The sequence below is a fragment of the Erpetoichthys calabaricus genome, chromosome 2 (assembly GCF_900747795.2).
Source record: "Erpetoichthys calabaricus chromosome 2, fErpCal1.3, whole genome shotgun sequence".
In the NCBI taxonomy this organism is placed as follows: Eukaryota; Metazoa; Chordata; class Cladistia; order Polypteriformes; family Polypteridae; genus Erpetoichthys; species Erpetoichthys calabaricus.
Window position 1 is genome coordinate 137,361,174 of NC_041395.2, and position 15,955 is coordinate 137,377,128.

General features: G+C 38.4%; 1 protein-coding gene across 3 annotated transcripts in view; it reads right to left on the reverse strand.

Moving 5' to 3' along the window:
* Nucleotides 1-15,955, reverse strand: part of hps3 (HPS3 biogenesis of lysosomal organelles complex 2 subunit 1) — a 34,073-nt gene that overhangs the window by 7,104 nt on the left and 11,014 nt on the right. For 2 of the 3 annotated variants that reach the window (XM_028794560.2, XM_051923921.1), the window contains exons 5-13: nt 14,576-14,762; nt 14,068-14,149; nt 10,025-10,179; nt 8,839-8,941; nt 8,564-8,751; nt 6,846-7,023; nt 3,928-4,158; nt 2,463-2,648; nt 2,074-2,268 (exon numbers count right to left, since the gene is read on the reverse strand). In XM_028794560.2, coding sequence (XP_028650393.2) covers nt 2,074-2,268; nt 2,463-2,648; nt 3,928-4,158; nt 6,846-7,023; nt 8,564-8,751; nt 8,839-8,941; nt 10,025-10,179; nt 14,068-14,149; nt 14,576-14,762 — 1,505 coding nt within the window. The remainder of the gene's footprint in view (nt 1-2,073; nt 2,269-2,462; nt 2,649-3,927; nt 4,159-6,845; nt 7,024-8,563; nt 8,752-8,838; nt 8,942-10,024; nt 10,180-14,067; nt 14,150-14,575; nt 14,763-15,955) is intronic. The other variant, XM_051923919.1, reaches the window with a different exon arrangement.

Genomic DNA, 15,955 nt, shown 5'->3' on the forward strand with positions numbered 1-15,955 from the left:
AATTCGTTACAAAACTCTGGTCGTAAACCGATTTGGTCGTGAACCGAAGCAATTTCCCCCCATAGGATTGTATGTAAATACAATTAATCCGTTCCAGACCATACGAACTGTATGTAAATATATTTTTTTTTTTAGTTTTTAAGCACAAATATAGTTAATTAAACCATAGAATGCACAGCATAATAGTAAACTAAATGTAAAAACATTGAATAACAGAGAAAGCAAACACTGCAATAGTTCACGCTATAGTGCTAGGAACCGCTGGCTAAAAACACTTTATTTTTTTAATGAGTTTTAAGCACAGGGAAAAAAATGAACATTTGAAAAAATCCATAATTTAATAAACCACCAAGAAAAGTAACATTGCAACAATGCACGCTACGAACCGATCGCTGTAAACAGAAGTGAAAACAAAATCAAGCCCAGTGCATTCTTTAACTGCCTTCCTACCTTATGCGTCCAGCCCCCTCTGTCTCGCGCTGCCTGTGTGTGTGCAGGTCTCTCTCTCTCTCTCTCTCACACGCTGCCTGTATATCTCCGTCTCTCTCTCGTGCTGCCTCTGTGTGTGTGTGTGTGTGTGGCACGCTCTCTCTCTCTTGCTCGCTCGCTGCACAGGAAATGCACTGGGACAGACTGAACATGTACAAACCGAAAGGGAAACTGGCTTGTTCGTATACCAAGTGTGTGGTCGTGAACCGAGGCAAAAGTTTGGCAAACGTTTTGGTCGTAAACCGATTTGTACATGTACCGAGACGTTCGTGAACCGAGGTTCCACTGTACATGGATCCCTCGTGAACATATGCTGATATGGTCTGTCAAAAGAGATGGGCTAGGGGTGTTCTTTGTTGTCCTGACAAGCTTTAAAAAACCAGCAAGGAGAGACAGAACCAGGAAGGAGGAGAAGAAGGAAGAACACAAGCACAAGGAAGACCCATAATGTGTGAGACAGCAACACTAAGAGATTGAACATCACACACATGTAGTGTGGCAGCCAGCACTGTCTAGGACGGCTCCTGAAATATCCAGGTTGTATAAATGATTTTGCCACACTTATTTAAATTTTATTTGTTTTTGACACATTAAGAATATTTACAAATGTTAACAAGTATAATTCCATGTTTGTAAAGTCAGTTTCAGTAGCCAGGGATCAATCTGCTAGGCCATTTGCTTTTGCCTGCTGCCCAAGCCACAAAGCACAGGATGGGCCCACTAGAGGATGGGCACATGATACTTCTTTGGACTGTGCCCAGCCATGTTCCATGCGTAAGGGCCTGACCACTAGTGACAAGCTCCCCTTTCCCAGGCCTGGTTTCCCTTTTCTGGGCAAGGTTACTAGGTCCTTGTTAATTTTCTTCATAACCTTGGATCAGTTTGCCTTTCGTGACCCTACCAGAGCAAAAGTCCAAAACAACGTAGCTTCTAGGATCCTTGGGACACACAATCCTATCCGCCACGATAAGGTGGCTATTAACAGAGAGGCTGGTGTGATGGTCTCCATCTTTAAGGAAGGGGACCAGAGTGTGTGCTTTAGGGGGATCACAATCTTCAGCCTCCCTGTCAAGATCTATGTCATCGTTCTGGAAAGAAGAATTTGGCTGTTGTTCAAGCCTTGCATTCAGGAGGAAAAAATGTAGACTTCATGCCATGTGCAAAACACTAGGCCAGCTTTTTACCCTCACAAGGATTCTGGAGGGTTCATGGAAGTATACGTGTTGTGGACTTGGAAAAGTTATATGACTGCATCCCATAGGGTGTCCTGTGGAGGGTGCTTCAGGAGTATGGAGTATTGGGCTTGTTTGGTTCCTATACAACCAAATTGAAAGTCTGGTTCACATTGCCCGCAGTAAGTCAGACTCATCCCTGGGAGGGGTGAGGCTCTACCAAGGCTGTCCTTTGCCACCGATTCTGTTCATAAACAGGCACAGTCAAGGGGTTGAGGTCGTCCAGTTTGGTGACCCAGGCTCTGGTATGTGCATGCGTATCATAGCCTGGGTCATGTATAGCCAAAAGCATTAAAATAATAAGTTAAGTTTCTGCTTGCCTAATGTGTAAGATTAAGTGAATATTACATACCAGGTCTTCTGCTGTTTTTAAAGGTTTAATGCTGAGATTTTCTTTTACGGAGATCCGGTGTATATACACTGAAACCAGTTTAAAAAGAAGGTCTTGAATGATAGATTCCTGAGCTGAAGCCACCAAAAGTGCTTCCCAAAAATCAACTAGCAACTGAGGTTCACTTTCTGTATGTCCAGTTTCTTTGCACATCACCTGAAACGTAAAATAGCAAACAAATTGAAATTTTACATTTAACAGGAGAAATTGCCAAATACAGAGAAATGTACTTGAACCTGAAACGTTGAAATAACTTGACTATCTTTAAACATGATGAAGACATTAGTTTTACAATTATATAATGAATTTGCTGATTTGCTCTACATTGTCTTAATGCAAAAGTAACACACCTTAAAGAAGACGTCTGCTTCTGTAAGCTTCATTTTGCCATTTTCATGAAGTGCCACTGTGGCAGCTACCAGTAGCCCATCCTGTGTCTCTCTCAGATGACATGCCAGGGCAGTTGGCTTAATACCTTCTGCTGTACGATGAATGAGTAACTTTGGCTCTTCAATAAAACCGTAGACCTGCAGCATCTGGAAAGTACAATTTTCTATCAATGTGTACTCCATAAGGCTACTGGAGAAAATTCCGGATGTCTCTTAGGCAGAAACGTTGATAAAACATGATCAAGTTTTATGCATGATTATAATACGGGGCATACTGCACTACAGAACTACCATAAGACAGGATGATGCAGACTCCATGTTCACGGTTTAATCCAGCTTTCTGTATGCTAATGTTGTATTATGAATTGTAACATACTGAGCAAGTGCAAATCAATACAGCACTGTAGCATAGCAAAGACGTTTTAAAGGGATTTACTTGAAATGACATAAACTATAGACAAGCGCAGGCAATTCAGCCAAACATTAGATTATCACTTCTTTCTTGCCTATCTTCAGCATAATTCCAGCAGTTGATGTTTGACAATACCCAGACCACTAATATATACCACAATACTTGGTAACTTATTCCATACATCTAGGATTCTCTGTGTGCAGAAATAATAATTCATTTTAAAAGATCATCCATCCTTACTAACATCTTTCATAATTTTAAACACTTCTATCATGTCACCTCTTAATCCTGGGTTAGTCCAACTGTAAAGACTCAAATCCTTCAATCTCTCCTTATAGATTTTTACCCCAAACACCTGGAATAAACACTGTCTGAAATTTCTTAAGCACTATTAAAATGTTTTTGTAATAAGGAGAAATGCATTCATTTTTCCAGAGGAGGCCTCACAAAGGCATTAAGCAGTTTAAGCATAGAGTCTCAACTTTAGTCAACATTGTATGCCATTCAACTTACAAAATTCTTATTCCTATTTATTGCATTTGGTACACTCTTTAGATCCAAATCCTTGTCAAGCCATCAAGTTTAAGACCTTCCTATCACTTAAATATATCTAATATTTAAACTTCATTGTAGCTACAATAGCACCCACTGCAGGAGAACATTTATATATTCTTAATAGAGAAGCAGTAAAGTGTTTGACTGTTCTAGGGTGAGGTTTCAAAATGCTAAATTGTACCACACTATCTGCTTGCAGAATCCATAATAAACTGTCACATTTGGCTATGGTGTGTTGAGCTGAGGGTAACAAAGAAGTGTCTTATTATAGGAACATGGCTAGACAGCCCACGTAGTATTGTCCCAGACTGTCTGGTATTTCTCCCTTACTTATAATATGGTGTGTGTTAATGTTAATCCTCTCTTTAGGGGGAAATAATCTGTCTTTACCATACATATAAAGTTTACCAATAAACATCTACTAGCTGCCTGTGCGTACCCCAACCCCACCGTCCTTACCTCTGCATGACGATCCATTTGCCTTTTGTACAGCTGCAGATCCTTCATCTTCAGTGCAGTTGCTGCCTTTGTCAGTGTAACGGTAACACTAGGGGTTATTGCCTCCCACCTTTCCAGACACATGAATGTTGTAGCAGGGTTGGCGTTAATCATGCTGGGACTGCACACAATGTGTGGAAGCTGACTAGGCTCGGCAGAGCTGAAGATGGTCAATACCTGCTCTGCTATATCCTATAGAAAGACATCAGATTAAAATAAAAACAATGTGAAACTAATTTTTAAGAAAGGCTTTTCACATCTTTTTACTGACTATTATTCCTACAGGAATAATAATATTGTGCCTGGATATCTGAACATTCATTTCTTCCTGTTCACAAACTACTTAATCCAATGCAACGGTTTCAGAGAACTAGAGCCTCACTGGGAGTCAGTCGTCTGACCAAGAACACATCTTACTTATTTTTGCACAAATAATTATACAAAAAACATTTGCCAGCAGCATTACTGCATGTCTAAAATCTTGTAGTAGTGATGACCCTGTCAAGGAATGGATGAGAAGCATTTATTTAGTGTATGTAGAGAGCTGCACTAATAATTTTACAAACAACTATTTTTGACACCTATGACTTCATTTTGCTTTGGGAAATGGATATTTTATTTTGGAAGTCTTGTATAGCTGCTAAATGAACAGTGAGTGGTCTAAGGGCTGGCAGAAAGCAACTGGAAATGTGTGTCTAATGAGTTTGAAGTATGGAAGGATGGATAGCATTTGTGAACATGAAAATGATTACAATGGTAGTATGAATTTCTTTTCCTAGATTTAAGTGTATGATGATTATGCAAATGTAAATTAGTTATTATCTAATGATCAGCCTGTTGATTAATAAGGATGCTTCAGAGATTTGTTCCAATGTGTCCTTCACACTAACACAGTTGGCCTCACTTGATCTCCTAGTTCATCTCCAGACCTTCACTTCTGTCTCTGCTGGGGAATCAGCTTTAATTAGACAATTCACAGAAAAGCTGTTAGGTCAGCGTATGAATACAAGTTACCCCCATACAGCTATCTAAATGTGATGTCCCATTACAATACCTCTGTTCAAACTTTAACAAATGCAATTGCTGATCTCGTCACCTGAGCATGTCATATTACAAACTGCAGACTTTCCAGTACAGTTTCACATTTCCCAAACATTGTGACCTTGCCTCTTTTTCTGACAGCCAGTGAAATGACAAGAGTTGGTATCAGACCAAAGGCTTTACAAGTACAGCGAGTTCAGCTACAATCTCTGTCCACCCCCCCACCCCCACCCCCCTCCATTCTGTCATGATATGTAGAACATGAAACACTAACCAGAGAAGTTTCTCTTTAGTTTGTCAGGTCCAAGACACCCGCATTCCTTATTCCTCGTAGTGCATTTTAGGGTACACACTCATTGGTTGTTAACTCTCATGCACACAGAAACCACCCCTATAAATACAGTTTGATTTTGTCCGGGCAAGTCGCAGACTGGTTGGATGGAATCACTGGGTTGGTCAAAATACCTGGCCAGCCATCACGGGAGCACAATGCAACTGCCTCCGACTATGCAAATGAAATCTGTCACTGAAAATGACTGGAAAAGTCAGGTAATGTAACAAGATCAATGTATCAATTAGAGGGAAACATCCCTGGCTGAGTTGAGGGGGAAACTGCTTGGAACAAAAGCCTACAGCCACAGGAAGCCCCCAGGACTATGGTTGGGAACCACTGGTCTTACAGGATATGTCTGTGCCATGTCATGGGCTACCTTCTATGTTGCTTCCCTGGTAACTCTATGATAGCAGAGAATACAAATTGATTTTTATTTGGATGTAGGACAAGGCCCAAAATAAAAATTATGGCCAGTCTGTAACATCTAATTTTTGAGGAAATTAGATACAGAGAACACAAACTTAATGCAAGTAAATTATATATGTTTCAAGGTGAGCACGAGGGGCAATGCTAGTGAAGACGAACTTGTTTAAGCCTACAGCCTCTGAGAACTGATCTGTTTTCAAAATTAAGCTTAATCTGTACTGCAGGTACTGAGTTTGGTTAAAGAAATTAAAAACTCAAACTCATGCTAGTTGTTATGAAATTGACTGCAGTTATCCACGTTGGCACAGTGAGTGTGTTTGATTTATATGGTGTCTGTTTATTAACAGTGATGGCCTGGCAAGATTCTGGCTCCTAACAATTTTGTAACGGAAAAGATTGGCTTAGAAAATGGATGGCGAATACAAGAAAAATGTAAATACAGTATGCCAGCAGAAATTATGTCGACTCGACTCCCAGGCCAAAGCATCTTATACAATTAAGAGAAGCGATACCAAAAATGTAGGGCCTCACATACACATTAATACCCATCTGATCTAAGTTTATAACCATATAAAACTGCAACTGTTTTTTTTTATTGCATTATTAAAGGCCACCTCACATTAACTCACTCTCTTTCAGTGACTTTTGGTCATAGACTTCATTTATGTAATCCTGGCATGTCTGAGGTAGTTGCAATTTACTCTTATGACTGCTAGCCATGCAGTCTGACATAGTCAGTAACCCAGTCTAAAACTTGCCCTGACTAAATCAGACCTCAGTTTGATTTTGTCTCTAGTCATAAGGGCTTGAACACATGACCACCACTATACATACACTCCGGTACAATGCATATAATTCAGTTACGAGAAATAAGGTTCACGGGTCTTTTAGTCCTCACAAAACAGAAGAGAGATTCATCTGTCTGACATCTGACACCCAAAATATCAACACGCCCCAGAAGTTAGTAGAGAATCTCAAGCAGCACATGGTTTGTTAGGGTCAAAGACATTAAAATGTTTTAAGTTCTCATACATGTGACCCAGCAATTGGAATACAGTCAAGTTACAGATGGACTTACCGTACTTAGCTCTTCACCCGTTTCATCACATAAAGAATTCTTCAGGTAAAACATAAAACCTTTCCCAAAAGTGTGTGCTTTTTGCGAAAAAGTTAAATTTCTATTAATAATGTCAGTCATACTCCACCCAGACATTTTGTAATAGGGAAGAGCAAGATGAGACTCTCTAGTATCAAGCCTAAAACATAAAATAAAAAAAACAGATGAAAGCAAATTGATTTATTTAAAATATGTAGATAATGCTATATTGAGGACATTTAAATATCATAAAACACTTTTAAAAGTTAACAGTTTTGCTTGAAATACCATATTATACACCCAAGAAAATAGTTTTGAAGTTACTTGTCTGCATCCTGTTTATTTGCTCATGAAAACACTATGTAACAACAGAATAAACACAAATGTAAAACTGAAGCAGTAAACTGCTGTGTAACATTTTCAAGTCATCCTGTGGTATATTCTTCCAAGCTTCATGCAGGATTAGGCCTTAACTCTTATTTTTACTTGGGCTTCTTTTTGTTCTTTTTTCCCCATCAAATCACCCCACATAGTTTCTGTTATGTTCATGTTGGAGCTCAAAGTTGTAGTCTTCTGCTCAGAGTACGTCATTATCTTGGTGAAAGATACTTTTGTTTTCTTTCGCTAATAAATCAAAGCTTGCTTACATTTTCAGCAAACAAGTTTCTCCACATCCCCTACACGGTTGGCTGAAACGCAACACCTAACAATGACAGCGCTGCCTCTGTCACAGACGTCGACAGTCAGGCATCATTTTACTTCTCAAAAACTCTTCTTCCTGTGTACTGCCACCTTTTTTAACCACAAATTTAAAATTTGGAGCCATCGTTCCATAAAACTTCCTGCCACTGGTTGTCACCGTATGCTTTAGAGTCTTTTATGTACTTAATAATTTCTGTTTGGTTTCAGAACACTTTACAAGATCACTTACTTCAAGACTTCTTTGTTGCCAGATGACACTTGCAGATGCTAAGCAAGCACTTCACTGGATCTCTCTTAAGAATGTGTCCTTTAAGTGCTTTTCTTTAGATGCAGACAGCGTTTTTAGATCTTTCACTGCGTTTTCTGTCCTCAGCTAGCCCAGCTTCTCCAGATATCTTTATGACAGCATGAACAATCAGGTTTGGTGTGCTGTTACTCACTGGCTGTAGCCTTCTTGATACAAAACTGCGATTTTATGTATGTATTAGCCGAGATATTTCTAAAACTCTCCTCTAGGCACCCTGTTGTTGTGGTTATCATGCAGTACACCACAGTATTTATTAAACTGATCCTCTAATCTCGAACCTTTACTGATTTAATCACATGTGCTGTTCTTGGAAATGACCAAATCCACAAAACAGATGGGCCTCGAGGACAGGTTTAGGAGCCAAACTGGTGCTGTTCCAGCCACCTCACAAGATATATCAATACAGTTTTGGAAAACACAAGAAAATTCTTGTTACTCTTCTTTGTTTCGTGTATTTGTATTACTTCCTATGTTATACAGTGTTTTTGTGAGCAAATAAACACTGTTCAGACGACTAGCTTTAAAATAAAATGTTCTTCGGACTGTACTTGTTTTTAAACAAACTGTTTCGCAGACCAGGTTTCCTTGAAATTTAAAATTAATAAGGCAGCAAAAATTAATGATAGAAAATATTAAAACCAACTGCCAACAGTTTGTGCTTTGCAGGACTTGTGTTTGTGGCAATCAATACCTGCTGTAACAATCTCCGAGAAGGATGCAGCTCTCTCTAAACGCCGCCATAAGCTCTTCTCTTTCATCTGTTTTCGTCAGCATTGGGTCCATCAATGCTGCCCTCAGGAGAAGGTGGGCTTCACACAAGAGGTGGACGCAGTTCTGGGATTGGCTATTGCTCGCACTGTACTTTTTACTATAATCAATCTACAATCAAATTTAAGAAGAGGATATTGTAACTCTGTCCTGTCCTGTATGCAGGATTCGAAATGATCAGTAAGGTAAATACATTACCATTTCTCTGTAGAGCTGAATAACTGGAATGTTATCCACAATGTACAGATTCCAGCCATGGCCGCCCTCAGGCGTCTTTTTTTTAAAGCTTGCTTTTTTAGACCTATTTGAGAAGTTTAAAGAAATGGTTAACGTAGATGTATTCAAAAGGAAAATCTGTGCATTTATTTTTGACATATAATATTGAAGAGCATTTAATGGTGAGATGGATTGACAGAATGATTTGCACAGTTTTTCCACTCTTAAACATATTAAGCATGTGATATAATCTTGTCTGTACTATTAAATTTACCAGAAATTAACTCATATTTGACTCCTAGACTGGAATCTGCCCTTTTTATGTATATATATCCTTCCAGTGCTCCACTTTCTTCACAAATCCCAAAAATGTCTATGTTCTGTTGTTTGAAGACACTAAATTTTCCCGCTGTAGAGTGGATTAGCATCCTGTCCAGTTGTCCCAAACGTAGTCGGGGAAAGGCTCTGGTTTACGTAACCTTGAGATGGAATAATCAAGTTGAAAGAAAGGGTGCAACAGGAAGAAGGCATTCATGTGGCAATGTGAAGACAGACCAAAGTAATATAAAAACTATAATAAACAGAGAAGAGAGGTGAACAAAGTGATAAAAAGGCACACAAATTAAACAAGTAATCCTGAAGCCTCTCCATTTCATCCTTGACACACTGGTAACCCTGACTAGAGTTCTTCACCTTCCACATCCTAAATAATTATTCCTTTCTCCTCCTCTCTCTCTAATGGACAACTTTACAGCCCTAAATCCCCCAATCCGATCCTATGGTAACCGTTCATGTTTTTTTTTTTCTTCTTCAGTAAAATATCTACTGAAAATGGTCTACTGTATTTTGTATTGTTATAGCATAAGAGTTCACATTAAAAATACTGAAAGGATAAATAGGTATACAAATTATTGTCATGCAGAAAATTATGATGATGTTCAAGGGGATTGTACACTTTTGCTCACCACCGTAAGCTACTCTGTAAAACTACTGTATCTTTCTAATTGTTTAAAATCAATTGATCTTAATTTTTTTTTTTTTTTTTTTAAGAACTGAACCTTTTTATCATGATTCCACTCATTTTATACAGTATTTGTTTCCAAGTGACCAATTTTTTAGGGAAAGGATGATGTATAAATTACTATATTAAATCATGACTTGCACTTACAGTGTTGATCTGGTAACCTTTCCGTCTCTTCCATCACTGTCAACATCAACTTTAGTTAGCAGGATCAGGTGGTTTTTGCAAAGGCACAAAGCCTGAAGACCAATAAAAAGTTGTATTCGTAATGCACACACTTCCAGTGAGGTGGGTGGACAGGTCTAAAAAACAAATCATTGGCTGCTTACACTCAAAATAGTGGCTGAATCATTGTCAATAAGGACAAAGTTTAGAGAAGAAAGAAAGAAAGAAAGAAAGAAAGAAAGAAAGAAAGAAAGAAAGAAAGAAAGAAAGAAAGAAAGAAAGAAAGAAAGAAAGAAAGAAAGAAAGAAAGAAAGAAAGAAAGAAAGAAAGAAAGAAAGCTATTGTTATCAGCTGTAATGTACATAATCTCTTTGCAATCCAGTCAATGGAGAAGAAATAGAAATTACAGATTAAGAGGAAATGCTCAACAAACATAGTGGACATCAGTGAAGCCCCTCAGAGATCTGCATAAGGAGAGAACACGTAATAGTTTATAACAATATATTGTGGTGAATCGCTATACTGTTAAGTCATGCTTTTGTTCATAATAAATGACAAATTTGTGTACACTTTAGTAGGTCACAGCTTATGAAGTTAGATGATCTGCCGAGGAAACTTCAGACAAAGCATGTGGTCAGACAGGTGATGTTCAGTATTAGAGATGCGTAAGATTAACAAAAACTGTCTAGAAATTGATTTTTTTTTTTTTAAATAAAGCACTAATCGGAAACCACAGTAAAGAAAAACTAGAAAATAAAAACCAAAGCGAGCTCAAATCAAAGTACTGTACCTCCCTGTTCTGTATGGCTTTTTAACCTGCAGTACTATCATGAGAGGAACTGAACTTGACGTCACAGCAGACCTGGATTCAAACATCAACTGAGGGTGAAGATCTAAAGGGTTACTGTTTAGCTTTGATTGGCTTAGCTTCAAAAGGATAGCAAGACAGCACATTTGTGAAATTTGCAGATTAAAAACAAAATTGGAAAGATGCAAAATGTGAAAATGCAGAAAATACAACTCGGACAAAAAAGAAAACATTAAGCAATAAGCTGTCGAAGCAGATCACTGGACAATATCCATCATTTTAAGACTCGACTACAATCTCTAACTTCTAGTTTTAGTCCACTGTCTAAAAACTTTGTACTGTTATAGAGAGGGTTAAAAAATGAAGAAGGGATGAGGTAAACAAAAAGTAAAAGGCTGCTAAACTAAACAAAGCAAAATAAGGATTTAGTTGATCTACCAGCACCTTCATGTCCACACAGTGTTCCTGTGGCTCATTTACCGTAATTATTATGAAGATCAGATATATTTTTAGTACAGAGTATTTCTTCACACAAGATGGCACAGTGGCACAGTCAGTAGTGCTGTTGCCTCACAGAACCAAGATCTTGGGTGTCAATCCCACGTCTAGTTGTTGTCTGTGTTCTGACTGCACATTCTCCACTGTCTGTGTGAGGTTCTTTCTGGCTACTCTGGTTTTCCTCCCACATCTCTGAAGTAGTACTAGTTAAAGTTGTTCAACAATGTAAAGTTAACCCGTGTAAGTGTCGCTGTGTGAATAACAGAACCCTGTTATTGATGAGCACCCAGTCCAGGATACAGTGGAACCTCGGTTCACGAACAAATCGGTTTACAACCAAAAAGTTTGCCAAACTTTTGACTCAGTTCATGACCACACACTCGGTATACGAACAAGCCAGTTTCCCTTTCGGTTTGTGCATGCCGATGATTTCCGCACGTGTTGCATTGTTCTCGGTCAGACGTGCATGCTTGCACGTGCGTGCTTTTGCTGTGAACTCTTTGTGCTCTATTTCATTTCCCTTCTGGTTCGTATGCGCCGATTACTGTATTTAAGCACGTGTTCAGCCTCTCCCTGTTCATTGTTCTCAGTCAGACATGCGTGCTTTTCCTGTGAACTCTTTGTGCTCTACAGTATTTCGTGTGCTTTTGCAGTTAACCATGGCTTCTAAGCAAGTGAAGAGTGGTGAGAAGAAAATTTTGCAGAAAATTGAAATCGAAGTAAAGAAAGAAATTATTGAAAAGTATGAGCGTGGCGTTCGTGTTACTGATCTTGCCGCCGAGTACAAGAAGTCAAAATCGACAATTTCGACTATTCTAAAGCAGAAAGAATCTATTAAAGCAGCTGATGTTGCAAAAGGAGTTACAGCGTTAACCAGGCAGAGGCCTCAAGTGCTGGAAGAGGTGGAAAAACTGTTGCTAGTGTGGCTGAACGAGAAGCAACTTGCAGGGGATAGCGTAAGCGAGGTGATGTTATGCGAGAAAGCGAGGAAGATTCATGGCGATTTGCTGCAAAACTATCCTTCTACAAGTGGCAAAAGTGAGGAATTTAAAGCCATTAGAGGATGGTTTGAAAAGTTTCGCAAGAGAAGTGGCATTCATAGTGTGGTAAGGCATGGAGAGGCTGCTAGTTCCGACGCTGAAGCTGCGAAAGAATTTGTGAAAAATTTCACAAAATTAGTGGAGGACGAAGGCTACATCCCGCAACAAGTCTTCAACTGCGACGAGACCGGATTGTTCTCCACCCAGTTCCTCCTCACTTCATGCCAGAACTCGACTCATGCAAGGTTAGTTTTCTTGGTGGTTTATGGTTAGTTTTTGTATTACGGATTTTTCAAATGTTCCATTTTTTTTTCCCTGTGCTTAAAACTCATTAAAAAAAAGTTTACAGAGAGATCGGGTTGTAATGCTATTAGCGTGAACTCCTGCAATGTTACTTTCTTGGTTGCTTGTGGTTGGCTTTTAAATAAAGTTCGGATTTGTTCAAATGTTCCTTTTTTCCCTGTGCTTAAAACTCAAAAAAAAAAAAAAAAAAAAAGTTTACAGCGATCGGGTCGTAAGGCTACAGTATAGCGCGAACTCTTGCAATGTTAGTTTTCTCTGTTGTTCAAGGTTTTCTCAGTGTTATTCAATGTTTTTACATTTAGTGTACTATTACGCTGTGCATTCTATGGTTTAATTAACTATATTAATGCTTAAAAATGTAAAAAAAATATATTTACATACAGTTTGTATGGTCTGGAACAGATTTATTGTATTTACATACAATCCTATGGGGGAAATTGCTTTGGTTCACAACCAAATCGGTTTACAACCAGAGTTTTGAACGAATTATGGTCGTGAACCGAGGTTCCACTGTAATTCTGTGCTTTTTGCACGGTCCTGACAGGATAGGATCCAGCTGCAGGCGACCCTGAGAATATTATATGAGGGGGAGTCAAGCTAAAGTTAGAAAATGGAATGAACCTTAACAAAACTGATAATGTCATTTCTCAATGTAGTCCCCACCCTTCTCAATGCACTTGCGCCACCTGCCTGGAAGTGCCTGGATTCCTGCAGAACAAAAGGTTTTGTGTTTTATTTCAACATTTTTATTCTGCTTGAATCCAGGCACTTCTAGGCAGGTGGTGCAAGTGCATTGAGAAGGGTGGAGATTACATTGAGAAATGACATTACCAGTTTTGTTCATTCCATTGTCTAACTTTAGCTTCACTCCCCCTCATTTTACGCTATGTATTTCTTGAAATATAAAACTTTGTTGTGTTCATAAACACAGATTATTACATGATTGTGATAATTCAGTTTTACATATAATGCATTGTAATTCCCTTTGTAAAATACATTCTAAATAATCACTAGCATTAATAGGTGTGTAGTGAATATGAATGTATTAAGAGTACCTCTGTATCTATGTCAACCAGTCTGAACTTATCTGCCAAGTCGGAAGTAAGACTACAACAGGCTGCTTTCACTTTATGAGATTCCATTTTAAGCATTCCCTCAAAGAAACTCAAAATGTAGCTTGAAAGATGAATTTCATTAGTTTTATTTTTTGTAACCTACAATATGCAAGCTCAGTTTTCTAACTTTTATATTAGTAGGGACAGTGGGTTATTTATTAATAAGTTCACTTTTCTTACCACACATTTAACTGAAACTCTGATGAAGCAGTGCAAAAACGTATTTACAAAATGCAATCTGTAAAATATATAGACACGTACCCTCATAGTAGTGTCCATGTATGGATCCTCAAGCCGGGCTGCCAGTGCACTACAGCGGACAGTAAAACACTGCAAATCATGACTGTAAAAAAAAGAGGGATTAAAGGTGATTCAGAATTTTGAATAATATTTAGCATAGTGATGGACAGACTGAAACTTTTCAATATTTTATAAAACATAACATCCTCAGTCTCATTCACCAATTCCGGTTATGAAGCACCAGTGCCTAATGTTGACAGAATCTCTAGCTGTGTGGCAGGTAAAAACCATAGATGGGGTACCAGTCCATGGCAGGGTTCACTCATGCACACCCAAAACAAAGACAACACAGTTAACTTGCAATATACAACTTTGGAGAAAAAGCAAACTCCACACAAACAATAAAAGGGCATGGAATCTGAACCTGAAGCACAGGATCTATGAGGCAGCAGCACTAACCACTGTGCCATCTGACTGCATATTTAGTTTTACAATAAAAAAAGGGCATAAATAAATTAAATCTGCATACCTGGTGATGACATATAAAAAGCGAGTGCTCAAAACTGCTGCAAGGGCTTTTTCTGGATATTGGTAATTAGAGATAAGTTCCACTGGGCTTTTCAAGCTATACAAATAGCCAGTGTTGGGAAGCGAGAAAAAGCACAACATATTTAAAAGCTCCCTTGGTCTGGCATCACCACAATGGTTAGAGTTACCTGAAAATATAAATAGAACCATTCATGAATTCTTTGTTATCTTCATCTTGTGCTCTTTGTTTTCAACTCTTTTTGAGAAGTATCCTTCAGTAATCCCCCACCCATTTCTTAGAAATGTCCTTGAACCATGCAAACTGCAGGCAGTTATCACAACTTATTTATTTGTTGTACATTAATAATACACAAATTGAGGAAACATAAAATAAGTGTATTGTACTACTGCCTCCAGTTTTTAAAGCAAGAAATTATGTTTATTGGGGTTAATTTTGATATAGCCACAGGTATTATATGTGTGTCTGTAAATAATGTTAAAAGAAAAAAAAATGCACTGTGTATTAGGCCTTTTAACCATACAGCAGAGCAGGTGAACAGAATTGTTCATTTTCAGTGTACAATAATCCTCTACCGCTCCATAAGTCCAAAGTACTTTTCAGAGGCTGTAACAAAATGTTTATCTAGTGTTTTGCATTACAACATAATAAGGTTTTTTAGGTTGCTGGAAAAATGTACTCCACTGGCGCAACCAGATTCCTAAAAAGCCACGATTAGATTACACTTGGCAAGCCATATCCATCAATGATACCAAAGAGATCTCTACTTATTGTATAAAGAACACCCATTTCTAGGTGTCAATATGCAACCAGTCAGTACACAAGCAGAAACAAGCAAGTAAAGAATTGGGTTATGCAGCTTCCACCCCAACACTGGACTGTGGGGAGTGAAAGCTATCAAAACCTCTATCCACCATGACAACAAAGAAGACACCTCATCGTTGAGCTGCAGCTGACAATTTTATTGTAGTTTTGGAATACCAAAAATGAATGCAAGGTTAAAACACTTAATTCAAGACCAATTTAAGAGAAGGACAAAACATTGGTGAAATCACTTGCATTAAAAGTGCATACTAAGAACTGCATCAACAGGATTCTGCTTTGGACCTAAAGCATGGAAACAGAGGACTGCATCCAGGGTACAAGTGTGCAAAATTTGGACAGGTAAAGTGAATCAACACTTGATAATAAGTAACAGGAGCACTAAGCGAGTGTATTAGTATGTGTGGCCTATGGGTGAAAATCTACTATGAACCAAAAGTAATAATACAGTTTGGATGAATTATTCAGCCTTGTCAAGCAAAGTTTTTCTTTTCTTAACACTATATGAATTATATCCAGCAGACAGACAGCTCTATCATT